Genomic DNA, 17,520 nt, shown 5'->3' on the forward strand with positions numbered 1-17,520 from the left:
TTCACTTGGCGATGGCCATTATAAAGAGGTGGGGCAGATCACCACCCAAACCTGTTTCCCGCCTGGATGGGCATTATATAAACGGTCTTCCTATGGCACACAGAGCTGGCCATTCTCGTAAAGGATCAGAATACTGGGATCACAATGAGGTGGAAAGTAGGGATACCATAGTGGAGAAGTATGCAACTCGTGGCACTCCAGATGCTTTGATCTAGGACTCCAATGATCCCTAGCTGTGGCTTATGCTGGCTAGGGGTGATTGGAGTTGCAGTCCAAAACATTTGGTGAACCAGAGAGACCTGGCATTGGGGGAATGAGAATGGATAAGGGCTGGGGTAGATGCTACTTTTATGAGCTGCTCCTGTGCCATGGGATGATACTAATCCCCTGTACATGGGCAATCATAGCTCAGACTACTATACACAGGGCCGGTCGTTGCCATTACCAGTAGAATACCTCCTATAACTTGGTCCCCACATCCTTCTATCCACCACTGAAATCAAATGACTGAGAAATTGGATGCCCTGAGGGAAGAACTGTGCGGTTGTAGGCTTAAACTGGGCTGAACAAAGAATGTTCATAGGCCTCTGAAATCCGCTTGCATTCCAGTTTTGAAACAAGCAGATGGGCAAGCTTTTTTGACTTGCTCACGCCAACTTTCATAGTGGGGGCCAGAGACATTTTTGTAAATCCTTTGTGTCCCATGCAACAGATATTTGCCTTTCAACTGTATATATGCAAAGTGTAGAATAAAAATTTGATCATCCGCAGCTTAAAGCAGCTCCTGGTATCAGCAAGCTGCTGCTTCTCAGAGACCAAGGCAAGTACATAGCGTGCAGCAAGTGGAACTTCCACATGAGATACAAGTTACAACTTTTGTCGTTTTTATATTAACATGTGTGCATTAAATGTCCCCTAATGTCTCCTAATGCTCCTTTGGACACATACCTGGTACCTGTTGGTGTCCGTGTAATCAAGCTGTTATATGCGACAAGCAGGAGGTAAACGGCGCTCAGCAATTCCAATTCCTGAATTTGGTTAAAAGTAAAGGTACGGCTTAAACAGAAAAAACATGCTTGTTTAAATTATAGTTGTGCAATTACTTGCATTGACAGTTAAACATTTCTCGGATAGAAATAGTGTTCTTTACTTTTTAGGTTTAGTCTCAAGTTCCCAGACACCGAACAATGTTACCTTCCAAGTACTAGTGTCTAGGGCAGCGGTATGCAACCTTTGGACCATCAGATGTTTTCGACTACACCTCCACATCAGCCCTAACCAGCATACTCAATGAGGGATCATGGGAGTTGTAGTCCAGAACATCTGGCGAGTGCAGGTTGCTGACCACTGGTCTAGGGTCTGTCAAAGAGGTCTACAAAAGGGCATTGTGTTAAGTCACATTGTAAACAGTGTTTCTAGAAATGCTTCTGGAAGCAAAATAGAACATTTCCAATCTGGTCCTGTTAAGGGAAAAATGGTAATGAACTACAATCTACAAATAGTTTAAAAAAAAAAGAAGAAGCCTTATGGGAATTAACCAATTTATTGACTTTGTAGTGTTTTTTTCTATGAGTCCACTGTTTCCACATAATGTTTGCGGCAGGGCTTTTCCCCTCCCCTGTAAAGGACAGGACCTGCTCTTCATGGAAAGAAAGTCTTCAGCTGCATACTTTGTTTGAAGCATTACAGGTGCAGGTCTTCATCAGTAAATTAGCACAGATACATATTGTCAGTTCTGTAGTATGAGGGAGATATCATTTCACTGGTTTAAATATTTATAGTTTGAAAGCATCACTTGGCCTTAGCATTTGTAATGACAGAAAAGTCTGAGTGAAAATTCACATATGAGCTCACAAGGGGCAACATTGAAAGATGACCATTCTAATCAATGAACAAAAAAACAATATCAAAGCTCAGTCTAATACTTTTCCGTGTTTTTTATAGGCTACTGCTCAACCCAGTAAACAAATGAATCTTCAAAGCACCAAATAATTACATCACATCTCCAAACAATTGATGCAGCTCCATAGGTAATTTACTTAATGAATGAGATTACAGCTCGAAACATTGAGTAAACAATTCCATAGCGTTTTCACACACGTATAATTAAGAGCCAATTAATTAACAATCTAATAGATCTCACTATAGTTTGGTTCCATGTAATGTGCCCATAAATTCATTTGTTTGCAAAATGTGTACATAATTGTTTAATATTTCTACCAGTGGAAACTGGCCCCACCCTTATTTTAACTTGCGGCTTCGAGAGATCCGCAAGGTGTTATTCAGGACTACATTGGCGAGGTGGGAATGGATGGCAAGAAGCTATCTCAAATCCTCAAAAGGCACGCCCACCCACCAACCCTACTTTCGCCTTTTTCATCTTAACATGCGTATATGCAGCTTTGTCACACAGACCACTAGAATCTCTTTCCTTTCTTACTAGGAAGGCACTATGTGGCTGGGTAAGAGTTAATGAACCACCACAGGATGCATAAACCTTGCCCTTTGTACACACTGTTTCAAATTAAGGACACAGTTGGGATATGTTAGGGGAAACACCTGTTGGCCTGCCATCCTTGATGAAGTCTAAGCTCTAGCAAACAGGGCAGCAGCGATGAGGCGGGCAAAACAAAGGTCACATTCGGGTGGAGGCAGGGTTTTTGTAAGACTAATTTAAATGGTGTGCAATTTATTTTGTCAAAACAATTTTTCATTGTGAAAACTGGCTTGCTTTTGCAACTTGGATAAAACATATTTGCGTCAAAATGTACCCACATTTCAATCTGTACCATTCTTCTCAATATTTTATTGATTACAGCTTCAAAGTATAAACACAACGATAATCCCATCAATCTCACCACTTCCCTTCCGGCCACAAACATTATTCAAAGCAATGGCCAAACAAATCTACAGCTCGCTTCAGTTCTCACTGAAACAAACAATGCAGACTGAACCCATGGAGGAAAAACATTTTACAGCTGCAGGCTTTTAAGAGCTTTCAGTGAGAACATGTTGTTGCATCATAAAATCTCTCGGCACTAAGAGCATCTTTGCATTTTCATCGAATTGCAGAACACAAACCACTTCGCAATTGCTTCAGCCTTTCTAAATTATTCAATGATTAGAGATTCAAACATTTGACAAAAACAATCTTACAGAAAAAAAACCAATACAGATGTCCCCTGAAGAATCAATGATTGCAGCCCATGTACATCATTATAAACATTAACACCCAAACACTAACTTTCCCTGAATAGTACAAGATTGCAGCTGCATTTGGTGGCTAAAGAGTTCTGCAGAAATCAACACCGGTCCCCCAAGATTTGCAAAATGATTAGCTTTCTTCCAAATCCACCTGTGAATTCCAATAAATCACAAAACAGGGGGAGAAACGGCCTCAACTATCAACCAATTATTGCAGGGAAGGGGAGAAATCGCTCCACATGAAATACCAGTTGGACAACAGAGGCCCCATGAGGTAACAAGACACGTACAAGGTCAGAGTTTGAGACTGGAATTCCCCTCCCAGTGCTGTGTTCTAACCATGCGTTTCTCTACATTAGTTCGGCAGCTCCAACTCCCAGATACTCTTACTGGTATAACAACCAGTGCCTCTGTTTGAATCTTGGCCCTGAGTGATGGGTGTGTTAAACCAGAGCACTACCTGGCTGTATTCACTACTTTGTGCTGTGCTCTGGGCCAACCTAAGTAGGTTCTTTCTCCAGAGCTGGCCTGGAGAATCCAGCAGAGAACGTGGAGGAAAAACACAATCAAGGCAATACATTCGAAGAAGCAAATAAACTATACAAATCTTAAATAATTCACATCATGGTAAAAAGACGGCACATTTAAAGTCTCTTTGATAAAAAGAAAATCGCACACATTCAGTGAAAAAACTAAAAGCGCGGCAGACACCGCAAAGTAAAAAATGCCGAATTTTAAACTGTGATAAAATTGTCAAGTGATATCTGGAGTATTTGAGGCAGCCCCCAATTAATACATTACAATACATATTTCTTGGCTGCCTGCACAGGACGGCTTCAAATGACTGCGCTAGAAATTTAAACCCACTATAATGTAAAAGGAATTCTACAATTCTTTATAATATACACTAAAAAAAGAACCCCCGTTGTCTTAAATTTGCTTTATCCGTGAGATTCAAACTGCAGTTCCTGCACTACAACCTCCCCTCTCCCCACCCCATCCAGAGTCATCTGCAGCAGCCCAAAGATCCAGCAGATGTTTCTAGGCTGCTGTCCGTGTCAGAGGGCAATGTTGGGTCTGTAGACATAGACGAGACTTCAGCTGAAGATGAGGAGGATGGGTTCTGAGATCCATTGGTCACTGCCGCACCTGTGCTATGAGAAACAAAAGAGCAAGTCACTTTTAAGTACAGTCCTGGGGAAATCCCTCCTAGTCCAGGAAGTGGTTGCGTTTCCTGGACTGCCCCACTGCTTGGGCATTCATCTCTACAATACAATAAACACAGATGGAGCCTCAAAAAATACAAGCTGGACCACCACACTGACCTATCGAGGGACAATGACAAATGCATATTAAACATTTTTTTTTTAAATGGTGTTCATACATAGCATGTATAGGAATAGGCTTAGATGGACCCCAGCAAAATCGATCTGAGCAGGGAATAAGGATAGAGAGATGGTTCTATGTTATTTCATCATCAGACATAACACGAATGCCTTTTAAACGTGTATAAAATTACAAAAAGATAACATTGTTGGGGGTTCCCACTAAACCCTCCCCGCGGCCACCTATTTTTTTTACTATTCACGAATCCCCCAACCCCTTATCTCCCATTTCCCACCCCGCACCCCAAACCTTTAGATTAACTTTTTCGTAATTTCATACTCGTTTAAAATTCAGTCATAAAAATGACAGGCGATGAAACAACGTTATACCAGAGAGATTAGGTAAAGGAGAGGACATATTAAACAGACATTAAGATAAGCAACAAATTGAGGAGTTCAAATAAATAACAGGGATCTGTATGTTTAGGAATCACTTGAAGTTTCATCCATTTCACAGAGCTGGCAGTAACATACCCGATCAGAGTGCAAACTGCACTTTGGGCTAAGAAACGGGCTTACTTGCAATGATAGCGGTCAGTCATTGATATGATCAACTCATTGATCATCATTAGATCATTCCTTTGGTTGAGGGAATCCTGGAACATTTTTTATTTGTGGCTCAGTAGAGCCGCGTTAAAATAAGGCACTGATGCGCTCATCTCTAGGTTTGGTACTAATTCAGACTGTGGGTATAGGCACCGTTTGAGTAACTTATGGTTTTGCCACCACCACCTCTTTCATCGTGGGGTTGGAGGAAATATGTGGTTTAAACTGAAGCATTGGGCGATCTCCCCCCCCAACCCCCTGGTCTACTTACCCTCAATTAAAGAGTTATACTCTTAAAAGAATGAGAAAGGGAGATTCCAAGATGGACGCGCTTGGGTAAGCAGCACGTCCCCCGAGCTCCCGCACCAAACTACTTATAACTGGCTTTAAAAGCAGCCGAGCAAGCCCTCCCCAGGTACCACTGCCCGGGGCACAAGGACTTGGTGAGTCGGGGAGGGGTGGGGGGGGGTGGCAGTGGCACCGGCCCCTGAAGCCCTCGAGCACCCGACACACAACACCTGCGGAACACCGCGGCCCACGCACCTGGCCTGAGGCTCCCCTGGCAGGAGGACCACCAACGGGCGATAGCAGATCCATCTTGCACTGCTCAGGCAACATGGGCGGCTAGCAGGGTTGCACCCCGCTTCATTGGCAGACACCTTCCGGGAAAGGCGCGGGGCAGGCAGTGAGACGCCGACCCCCGGTGGACCACCGTCCAGGGAACAACCACTCGGCGAGGACTCTGCATCAAAGAGCAGCGGAGCCGATGGCCAGAACCAGGCCCATCAACACCAAACTCCCCCGCTGGGAGGACCATACAGCCTACCGGGCGGTAGCATGGCCGACAGACCCGAGGGGGCCACAGCACTCCTTGCTGCCATCTCCCTTCCTTGACAACAGCCTCCAGAGCAGACCGAAGCGGAGCCCCGGTCTACTGAGTGGGGGTGGATTTGACAAGTTTGGTCTTTTTTTTTTTTTTTTTGTAGAAGGCATATTTTATCCATCATGGCCCTCTGGATATCCATGCACCATGTTTCGTCTTAGGTAATGGTGCTAGGGGATGTGACAGGCGTTTCGAGTTCTCTAAGGATTTTGAACAAATTCTGCAAATTGGAGTTGGCTTTCTCGATTCTAAAGATTTGTCGGCTTTAGATGCAGTTGTGGCTCGTTTTATATTCCTTAGCAATTTTATTAAAGGCAGTTTTGGGTAGGGCTGTGGGGTCTTTTCTTGGAGCGCATGGCTTGTAGGTCTGTGGTGAAACACGGGATGAGGTGGCATGTTTGTTTGGCTTTTCTTGGGACGGTGGTGAGGGGCGGCAACAATGTTAACTGATGTGGTTAGAGTATTTGCATATAGGTCTGGCTAGGACTTGGAGGTTGGTTCCGGCTAGGGCTTCTGTGCTGAAGGTGGGAGATGGAATCGTTGGTGATTTTTCACGAGCTTTGTGCTAAGGTAGGTGGTAGCATGGGAAGGGGGGGGTTGTTTCTGGAGGGGGAAATCAGAAGCAGACTGTGATGGTCTGTCTAGGGGCAGGGTGTGTTGGAGGTGATCGTGATCTGGCTGTTTAGGACGGCTATCCAGTCAAGGGTTGTGCCTTTATTGTGGGTGGGGGACACAGTGCTTGAAGCCCATGTCCGAGACTGCATTTGCTAAAGCCGTGGCTGCTGTATCGGATGGATCATGAAGGCCTAGATTGACATCCCGAAGAATCATTCTTGAGGAAGGCTTCATATCACCTATGGCATGGACAAGGTCTTCCTCGAATGTGGCAATGGATTCTAGCTGACGGTAGAGGATATGTAGGGTTATGGAGTCTGTGGGAGCACTTTTCAGTTTAATAAAGATGCTTTGCAGTGACCTGAGGCGTAACCGTAGGGTCTGATTTGTAAGGTATCCCTGTAGATGAGAGCGTCGTCTCCACTTCTGGTGTCCAATTTGTCACATCTTTGGATGGTGTAACCCTTGGGAAGGGCTAGAGATGGGGAAGGGCCTGAAGCCTGGTGTGGCCTAGTTTCTGTGATGGCTAGCGGGGTCTAGTTTACGGGTGGTGATCAGGTCATTGATGTCCAGCGAGTGAGCATGGCTAGACCTTGCATTGTTGAGGGCTCCCTGGAGGGGATTGTTTGGGTGCTGGTAGGGAGGTTTGCAGGGGGGTGTTCCAGAGTCCTGGGGCTTGCTATCAGCATGAGCACCTACTGTAATGATGGGTACGAGTGGGGTTATGTTGCCGATGATGGGAGTTTTGGCAGAGACGAGTAGATTTAAGGCATAGGAGAAGTTTCTTAGGGTGCTTGTAGGTATCTTGGGGTGGTTGTGGGTATCCTGGGGCACGAAAGAGGTGGGGATTTTGTAGGGCTGGGTGACATGGGCATTTGCTGTATCTGTTGAACTCAGATGGTAACTGGCGTGAGTCCTAGAGCTGAGGGTGCTGTTTCTCTTTATGCAGGTGGTGGTAAAGGGGGTGGGATGGTTCTCGTTCTGATGCCTAACCTGTTTCGTACTAAGTTGGTTGTTGGGGCATTTGTGAGACTGGTGCTACTTCAGAGGTGGGGTTGGGGCAGAGCGGGGATAGAGAGTGAACTTGGGGTGTGTTGGAAATTTTAGGTGATAGAGCTGTGGCTTGTCGGCATGACTGATGTGCTCGAATGGGGACGTCTATTTTTCGGTAGATTGCTGGATGGGCTGCAGGTGAGGTTGTGGCGGTCCTGCAGTGATGGGTTGATGGAGAGGATGTGCTGCGAAGTTAGCAAACAGCCGTGGATGCGCAGGTCGGGGGAGTCTGGTATGTAAGTTAAGAGCTTTGTGTAAAATGAATACTCCAGCTGGTGGGAGGAAGGGGACGGGCAGGGGTATGGTGAGTGACACTTGCATAAATTGGGGGACAGAACATTGTTGAATTTAATCTGAGTGGCAGCAGTACAGTGAAGTACGCCAGGCTTACCTTCAGCCTCAAAACAGAGCAGCACCCTGCGACTTGGCAGTGGGCAATGGCGGCGAGCAGCAGACAGCAGTAGGCTGGTTCCACCATCCGGCGGATCGCGGGCAGGGATACTGGAAGTCGTGATCAATTGGGGCCTGGCATGCTTGTGTGGCTCCTCGCGGAGACTGTGCTTCGTCATCCCTGTGGTGGCCATATTAAGGGGTATTGTAGTTTCAGTATGGAGAAGATTTTGCGTCTCCCAGCCTCTGTGTCGGTGGTAGGTATTTTATTTGAGCCGGGTCAACTCTCAATCCACACACTAATTGATTGGTAGAAACTGCAAATATATGCAAGCATAGTATCTCACCGAAGGCTTCATTCTTCCTGTATCTAAATCTGATTTATGTTCAGGGTAATTGTAGGGTCTTAGTGGACTGGACTTAGTGGTGCACTCGGGTACTATTGAAAATGTGATCCTCAATACAGGAATTGATCCTGAACCCAACTATTTAGATGTGTGTGGATACAGCTTAGGGCTGAATTGTACCATGAGTTGGACGTGGGGGAGCCGGGGGGGGAGATCTGACAGGATCAAACCAGAACGCTGCAAGTGGGCTTGTGCAGCAATCTGTACCCTTCAAAGTTGGGAGGCACCAAACCCACCCCGTGCAGCTGCCAATTGAAGTTCTAGGCGAACAGCCTCGGAGTGAAGGCATTAACTGTTTGGGTCAGTGATTTAAAAAAACCTCCTGACATGGCCAGAGCGGTACGTTCTGGAAACTATGCAGGAGTTGTGGTAGGACTCATTTTGAGAACGGCCGCCCTCCTGGCTAGTGTAATCAGCAATTTAGTGCAGTCAGCCATTTTCCCGGCGAGGGATAAGGGAATTCCCAAAATTGAGATCATAAAGAGGGATCCGATGACGTGACTACTACCCCAAGGTAGGTGATTTCTGTTGGGTACCATTTAAACCCCCGGAGAATTACCGGTGTGGGTGGGGGGAGGGGGTTGTTTGAGCTAGCATCGGTCAACGGTAACAATATTTATTTAGCACAGTTAACCTTTAGGCCTGAAAGTTCACCGAAAAGGAGGAAGTGTGTTAGTATAGGGGCCAGGTTTTCCTTCGGGTAGTTGATATATAGTCAGTCATCAGCTTAGAGAGATAATCTCAGGGGCCTCGGACAGTCTGATACCCCTGTGAGCGTGTTGCTGCCGGATCGGGTCCGCCAGAGGTTCAATAGCCATTGCAAAAATGAACTGTGAAAAGGGTACTAAACTGTCTGGTGCCCCTAGCCACCATGAATTGGGCGGAACAGCGGTCTTCAGTGCAGGCCCTGGCCACAGGAGATGAATATAACCATTTCACTCAGGATATAAAATGGGGGCCAAAGTTGCTCTTCTCCATTACCAGCCACAGGAACCTCCAGGACACTGAGTCTAATGCTTTTTGCATGTCTAAAGTGGCTGCAACAACCTGTGTACTAGGGTCAATATGGGCAAGAATGTTAGACGGCGTAGATTAAGAGAGCTACAGTGCCCCGGGATGAAGCCTGATTGGTCTGCATGGACTATAAATTACATGTATGGTGCGAGCTGGAGAGCAAAAATTGGCAAAAATGTTGATGAGTGGGCGGTAGGAGCTGCATTGCGTAGCTGGTTTGCCAGGTTTAAGTAGTACTGAGATGATAGCCTCTCTAAGAGGGGAAGTTTACCAGCCTTGCACACCTCCTCTCCTACAGCAAGGAGTCAGGGAACTAGGCGAGACTTATAGCACTTCTACAAATTCTGCAGTAATACCATCCGTGCCAGGTGCCTTACCTTAGGAAAAGACAAGGATAATAGATAAGGAGTCTATTGCCTTAGATAACTCTTTCGCTGAGACCAGCTGGTCTAGGCATCCCCTGGTCTTTGTGGACAGCACAAAGCGGTAGACTATCTGGAAATGTCTCGATCTCTGCGGTAGGCACGGTGTCAGTCTTGCTGTAAAGTGTTTCGTAGAAGGAGTGGCACTTGTTAATTTCTTGAGGTGAGAGTGCTAGGGTGCCATCCGCTCTTTAAATAGCTGGGATATAGGGTGTCCCCCTTTCTTGCCGGATTAGTCTGGCTAATAGATGGCTACGCTGTTCCCTCTCCCCATACCTGCGAGTGACCTGGGGGTTGTCCATGAACTTAAGCTCACGTTTGGCATTGTCCCGGAAGGTGTCTTATGCTGTGCCTAGCTCGCCGAGTGTAGTGGCAGATGGTGATGTGGCATTTTGAGTCTAGCCAGGAGTGACTCACTCTCTTTGATGGTCCTCCGGATTACTGAGGATGCCCACCTTATTGGCTAGTGCAATGCCCCTGATGTAGACTTTAAACGATTCCCAAAGAGTGGCTTGGGATTTTACAGACCCAGTGTTTAGTTGGAAGAATATAATCTCCAAGTTCAGACTCGAACACTGTGTCCAGCAAGGCATGTAGTTTCAGTCTCCACGTGTGTCCCGCCGTTGCCTTTGCCCAAGTTTAGTGAGATTGTGACCGGGGTGTGGTCATCTGTACAATAGATCTAATGTGGATGTTGTATTGACAAACCACCGGTCTATATGACAGTGGGAGTCATGTTCTGAGGAGTAGAAAGAGGAGACTCTGGAATCAGAGTGTCGGTCTCAATGCGTCTACCACTTGTAGCTGTGATTGAACTTCGATAATAGTTTTGGCGGCTTTAGTGAGCTGGTGTCATGATCCCAGTCGGTGGGCATAGCCCTCAGTCAGTCTTCCAGGCTAGGCAGAGAACATTAGATACAACAGCAGGTCAAAGGTGGGTGTTAGTCTGGCACACATGGCATTTACATCATTCTCAGCATATACTTCCATAGACTTGAGATGTTTTACAGTAATTCCATACACTTAACATGGCTGCCGCAAGGTCCTTTTATAAGTTGCAGCATCTTCTATTCCTATTGCTATTTAAGCACCGCCTCCGCTGACAGCGGGTAACGCTACCGGCGTTTCTCCTCACAGAACCTGTAAAAGGAGATAATAGAAACATTCGTTTACAGCAAACTACAGAGTTCAATAAGTTAATAGGAAAGACTTACCTGTCTAAGGTTATCTCCGCAGCAACTAGCTTCCGTCAGAAGGTTCACTCACCGCCGCAGCATCATCATCTTCAGTCAACAGTTTTCGTTTGTAGTTACAGTAATTCCAGTCACAAGTTTCTTCTGCAGCCACTGCATCTTCAGAAGATATTTTTCCTCAGCTTTCCAAAAACCTGCAGACAAGAGGTATTTAAAAAAACAAATTAATTTAATAGTTAAAGATAGACGTTTACTAAGCATTTTACGTACCTGTAGGATCTTCAAGTTTTCACCTCAGTTGTTTCCATGCGCTTCCCTGAAGGCTGCAATTGCTACGTATAAGTGAACTTAAGTTTTTAAACGTTTTCTCATCCTGAGTAACTCTGCAGCCCTCCGCAGCCATAACTCCTTTTCCTAGATTCAGAGAACCTGCTAAAGAAATTAAAAAGAGCAAGTAATTAGAGATCTCTCCAACGTAGGAATTAATCCAAGCCCTAAAGATTACAGTATTTTCACCAGCTACTTACCCCAAGTCTCATTCTTAAGTTATGACGGTTTTTGTGACAAGAGACCATAGAATACTTCAGCTACCCAAGTTACCATAATTCCATCATCTCAACGCGCCCCTGTAGAAAAGCAGGATGGAGAGCTCCACAAAAAACAAACATGTGAGAAGGGAGGGATTAAAAGAGTACTTATCTCATGCCGTAGTATCTTAGTCAGTAGAGGTTAGTGGTTTTGTTTAAACAGAGAATCCAAAAAGTATCAAGCACCAGGTCCACAGGCTGAGAAAGCATTACGCTCCTGAGAAGTCCAGGTAAGCGTTACAGCTGGCGAGGCTTAATGCCAGATTGGTCCAAGTTAATATCTACTATAGTATTTAGGTCTCTGCCCCAGAGAATAGGGAGGAGGGGGAACCCGGCTAGTTGAGAGGAGAGGTAGGAAAAGAAGTCTGGGTCATCGACATTGGGGCCGTAAACATTAAGAAGAACCACTTCTCTTCCCAGGAGTGAGCCGAATAATACATAGCATCCCAGGGGGATCAGCCTCTGTTAACTTGTGTACACATTTTAGAGACTTGTGGATAAGGATCATAACCCCGCGGTTTTGGGTGGAGTAAGTAGTGTAATAGTGCTGGGGACCACATGAGCTAGCGAACCCCTTGCTCCCATTAGTCGGGCGTGGGATTCTTCTAGGAAAAGTATCTTAACCATGTGGCATTTCACGTATAGTTGCAATTTACGTATTTTGGTCGGGTTACATAGCCCCCTGATATTCCAGCTCATACAAACAATGCAGTAATCCATCATCAAAGTGGAAGATTTGTTTTTGTGTAGGCATGTCCAGGTGGGAGCATGCCTCAAGGGTTACCCACCAGACAGGAAGGTGTGGAATATATAAAGAAACCCAGAACAAAGAAGAGGCGTGACTGAAGATTCCAAATGTTTCATAAGAAAAGAGACAAGAAATGGGGCGAAAGTTTGAGGGAAGAGAAGGATCAAGATTGTTTTTTTTTTTTTAACAAGAGGAATAACCTGGGCATGTTTAAGCACAGGTGCAACATAACTGTTAGCAAAAGACACGTTGACAGCCAAAGACACCAGGGGTGCAATGGAGTACATGGAACAGATTTGAATGCATGGAACGGATTGGAGTGCGTGGAGCGGACTGGAGTGCATAGAATTGCGCGACTTACATGTAATGGTTTGGAGTGCATGGAACATTTGAAACCCTCATATCACATCACCACGCTTACTCTCTTTACACCACCATTCAACTAGAACACAGATACTATGACACCATTCGGTATAGCAGTTCTCATACCAACATCTGCTGCATACTTCCCATCACTCTAACTAAACACTGCTGGTTACACACCCCCAGCCAGGTGTTCTCCTCAGGCCTAACGCAGCCACAATCGGTCTGGATAAATCCTGCCAGAACAAGCACATACTCTTGATCTCTCAACCACCACACCTACCGCTCAGAAGCAGCTATTACACAAATGCCACACCAGCTGCACACATATCCGGTGCTCACACGCACCTTTGACATTCTCTACTCCCTCTACAGACTGAACTTCGGTTCCCGAGGGCGTTCAACCTACCAGCGCCTTCAGACCATACCAATGGTACATAAGGCGCTATATAAATGCAAAGTAACATAACATAACTGAAGGCCCGTGATACGTGGCCCGGACAAGCGCAGCACGCCCCCCAGCAATGCAGCTACCCAGCATCCCAGTGAGGGCAAGATGCGTGCGGCCTCCCGGTGGGATTGACTGGCCCTCCTGCCCTTCCTAAAACCAGACTCCAACTACAGCGGCCTCCCCCCGGTCCCACCTCTTCCGCAGCCTGGAGGAGACCAGTGGCTGCAACGTTGGTGGAGGCCAGCGCAAGCATCGCGTGGCAACCCGGACTGGACCCACACCACAGAGGGAACTCGCCTGGACCTGCAAGCCTCCTAAATCTACATCGAGGAGCGGCGGGAGCCCTGGTGGCTGGAGTCCCGGTCATCCTGAAACCAGGACTAGGAGATACTCCCTCCACGCACCCGCACCTTCCCCAGCCGAAAGCAGCAGCGACCCACGGCCCAGCGGCCCTCTCCCCCACTCACCACCTCTGCCTGGGACCAACAAGAAAGACCCACTCACAAACGAGGACTGCAGCGAGGGGACCCCTCTACTCCACCCAACACCCCGCACGCAGCAAGGAAGAGGGGAAGACCCCTTTAGGAGATCATAAATACATATCCGCACCGCAACCAACCCTGTGCAGGGCACCCCCCGGACGGCACCGAGCAGATGCCGGCTCCCCCAGCCAAGACACGGAAGAACCCACCCAGCGCCTCCCAACCCACCAAGTAAGTGTGGAGAGGGGACACAGGCGAACATTGGGGAGAACCGACCCCACCTTCCCGGGTCACGCCGCAATGACTCAGATCAGTCGGGGCCCTCATCCACTCCCGCACGGGGGTCTAGCCCGTCTGTTGTGCAGGGGGATCCGTGGCCCCCCACTTATCTACCTCCACTCTCCGAACCCTCAGAGCTGAGGGTGAGGACCGGGCGCTGCTCACAACAGGGGGCACTCCAGCAGACACTATCACCCGCTCTTGGGCCCAACTACACGAGGCCAATCTCCCTCCAGCATGCCTATGGCTCCCCGCCCCCAGAAGGGGACACCACACCACCACCAGAGATTAGGCACACCGCTCCACCCACTACGGGAGACAACCAAGGGGGGAATCCACCTACGCCACATAAGACAGGGGAACCACCTCACTTACACGCCAGCTTTCCACTCGCCTGGCCACGGCAAGCGAGGAGAAACCCAGGAACCCCAACGAGTGCCCGGACTCAGACCTCAAACAGTGTATGGCCCCTTGGGGGGACAGCAGAAGGGGCACGGGCACAAGCAATCCGGAGTCCCCACGCAGCTTGCAGGTGAGAACACAGGGAACCGGGGCACCTTTACGCACCACTGCCTGCGGGGCAACCCAAACCGGGAGCACAACAGAAACAGGCAGATCACCTCAGGAGATGCCCCGCGCAGCGATCACCCTCCGAGATGTCCAGGAACAGAAACAAGGAAACTCCAGTGCCCTCTAAAATGGCGAAGACCACCCAGTAGGGGACCCTTGCGCAGATCTGGGACAGAGGCACAGACATTGGGTGCCCAAAACACCACAGGCTGGGGGGGGCAGACGCTGGCACGGAAAACAGACAGGATGACCAGGAGAGACTGGTGACTGACTCCTCCCTCAAAGGCCTGCTAGGAGAAATGGAGAAAATTACCAGCGCAGGACAAAAACAAATGGACATTTTAAGAGAAGACCTGGCTGAAGGAATTCAAGAAATAAGAAGCGACATCAACAAGATCGAGGAAAGAGTGGACATTAATGAGAGGGCCAACAAGGAATTAACAGAGAAGGCACGTAAAGCAGATACCTTGTTGGAAACCCTGGCGGTAGCCACCCATAACCTCGAGCTAAGGCCCGAAGATCTGGAAAACAGGTCCAGGCGATCCAACATACGGGGGAAATGCCTACAAGAGACCATCCAAGACCAAGAGCTGACCCAAGTCATGAGATCCATCTTCGATGACCTGTTGGACACAGAACAGAGTGCGGATAGCCGCTTTGATAGAATTCATAGGGTGGGCCCAAAACAGCAGGAACCAGGGGCAAGACCAAGAGATGTCCTGGTCGCATTCCACAGCTACGCCCTAAAAGAACAACTTCTGGAAAAGGCCAAGAAGTCAAACCAAATTACTTATAACGGCACGGAACTTCACCTATACCAGGACCTGTCTCAGACCACACTAAACAGAAGACGGCGCATGGCCCAAGTACTGGCGCACCTGCAGGACGAACAAGTACGCTACAGGTGGCAATAACCCATTTGCGCTGAGCTTTAACTGGCAGGGGAAACAGCATAAGGTAACAACATGCGAGCAAGGCGCAGTTATACTGGGGATTGAAGATGAAATTCAAACACTGTGTCCCTCGCCACCCAGTCAAACTAGCGGCCGGAGAATCTGCGAGTGGACGGCGATAGAGCCCAGAAGGAAGAAAGGGGGTGACAGCCCCTCCACGGAAGCCCGGCTCCCAACGCAGACCCCCCCTCAAACCGGGGCAAACAGAGGAACAGTACAAATGAGAAAACCTGAAGGCCCGGGCTCTGCAACTCCAACACCCCTGGGGAGGGCGTACAATGAGATTAATTACGTGCTAGAGCCACAACAAATGGATGTGAGCACACGTGTGGGAGGGGTTGGGGAGGGAACGTCGTGTTGGAATGGGATTGGGAAATCCCACTTGGGGACATGCTGGGCAGGTATTAGGGTCTAGCTCTCGTGACCACAATGCGAGGGGGCCTGAGCGCCAGCTGAATCCACCCAGCAAAGGGAAGGGGGGGAAGGGATCAAGATCCGGGAGAAGCACAAAGAAACCGAAGACTCAGCAGCAGCGATTTCAAAGCCCTTGACAGAGGGGCGAAGGCCCCTCGGGCTAGTCTGGGAGAGGGTTCAACTTGAGAGGCATATAAATGACTAACAAAGATCAATTGAGAATTTGATCACTGAATGTCAACAGTGTGAACTCACGGGTTAAAAGAAGGTCGAAAGATTCATAAGGAGGGAAAAACCACACATAGTGACACTACAAGAGACCCACATACAAACCCGAGACAAATACAGGGTAAAGTTTTAGGGGGTACTCAGCAATCCTCCAAGCCACACAATCAAACAAAAAAGGGGGTGGTGCTAATAGCCCTGAAAGACAGAGCGGATCTGACAATCAAAGGGACGCAGAAAGATGACATGGGGAGGTACTTGGCGGTTGCTCTGGAGGGTAGGGGTGAGTCATACACTGTAGTGACACTCTATGCCCCTAATACAGGACAGGACGCCTATATCAAAAAAAACTCTCTCCCATCTGGAGAAATTCACCAAGTCCCACATCATATTAACGGGAGATTTTAACATGGCCTGGGATCCTACTGCAGATAGAAGCTCGGCACCGCAGGGGCCACAGGTGTGGCCCACATGGGATTTTAGGAGGAAGACGCAGGATCTCGTCATAGTGGACGTGCGGAGGGAGCTCCAGGGGAGTACAGACGGGTACACCTACTCACACGCTCACCGATCACATTCACAAATAGATTACATCTGGGTCTCGAGGGCCCTGTTGGGAAAAACAACTGACATATCACTAGGGGCATTGGCAATATCCGACCACACTACAATGACCCTATCCCTAAATAGAACACGAGGCCCGCCTGGCCTGTGGAGGTGGATATCTCCAACCCTGCTCTTTAAAGACGCAATCCTCGCCCGAGAAATAGAAGAGGAAATGGCAACGTACACAACCCTTAACAATTGGGAAAATACCACACCACAGCCATGGTGGGACACCCTCAAAGCGACAATATGAGGCAGAATTATAGCAACAAAGGCAAGATGGGATCGGGAGTTAAGACTGGAAGAAGAGCAACTCAAGACCAGGCTAAACGTGGTCATGGCAAAGATGAGCACAAAACAAACAGCAGCCACTAAAAGAGTACAGGGCAGTAAGAGGGCAGCTTGATCTCATTCAAAATAGAGCAGCGGAACGCAATCTGCTGCGTCTGACAGAAATTCTACATTAAAGCTAATAACTCCGATCGCCTCCTGGCTAGACTGCTGAGGAAGGAAGAAAAGGAGAAAGTAATTCTTAAAATTAAATGTGAGGGAGGAGGGACGAGCACCAATAACAAAGACATAGAAAGTGAGTTTGTTCGCTTCTACACTAAATTATATAGTTCCAGTAACCCACTACCCTCAACCCAGGAAACCTACCTGGATAAAATACCCCTTAACAGAATCTCTGACGAGGAGAGAGAAAGCCTGGAAGGGGACATCACAAGAGATG

At 47.8% G+C, this 17,520-nt stretch overlaps 1 protein-coding gene across 5 annotated transcripts in view; it reads right to left on the reverse strand.

The window, feature by feature from the left end:
- Nucleotides 1–1,524: 1,524 nt before the first annotated feature.
- Nucleotides 1,525–17,520, reverse strand: part of LOC138472811 (mitogen-activated protein kinase 8-like) — a gene marked incomplete in the record, with an annotated part of 957,660 nt that continues 941,664 nt past the window's right edge. For all 5 annotated transcript variants that reach the window (XM_069611172.1, XM_069611169.1, XM_069611173.1 and 2 more), the window contains 1 exon segment: nucleotides 1,525–4,358. In XM_069611172.1, the coding sequence (XP_069467273.1) occupies nucleotides 4,211–4,358 (148 nt within the window).

Source organism: Ambystoma mexicanum, chromosome 8, assembly GCF_040938575.1.
Source record: "Ambystoma mexicanum isolate Mex_15411 chromosome 8, UKY_AmexF1_1, whole genome shotgun sequence".
In the NCBI taxonomy this organism is placed as follows: domain Eukaryota; kingdom Metazoa; phylum Chordata; class Amphibia; order Caudata; family Ambystomatidae; genus Ambystoma; species Ambystoma mexicanum.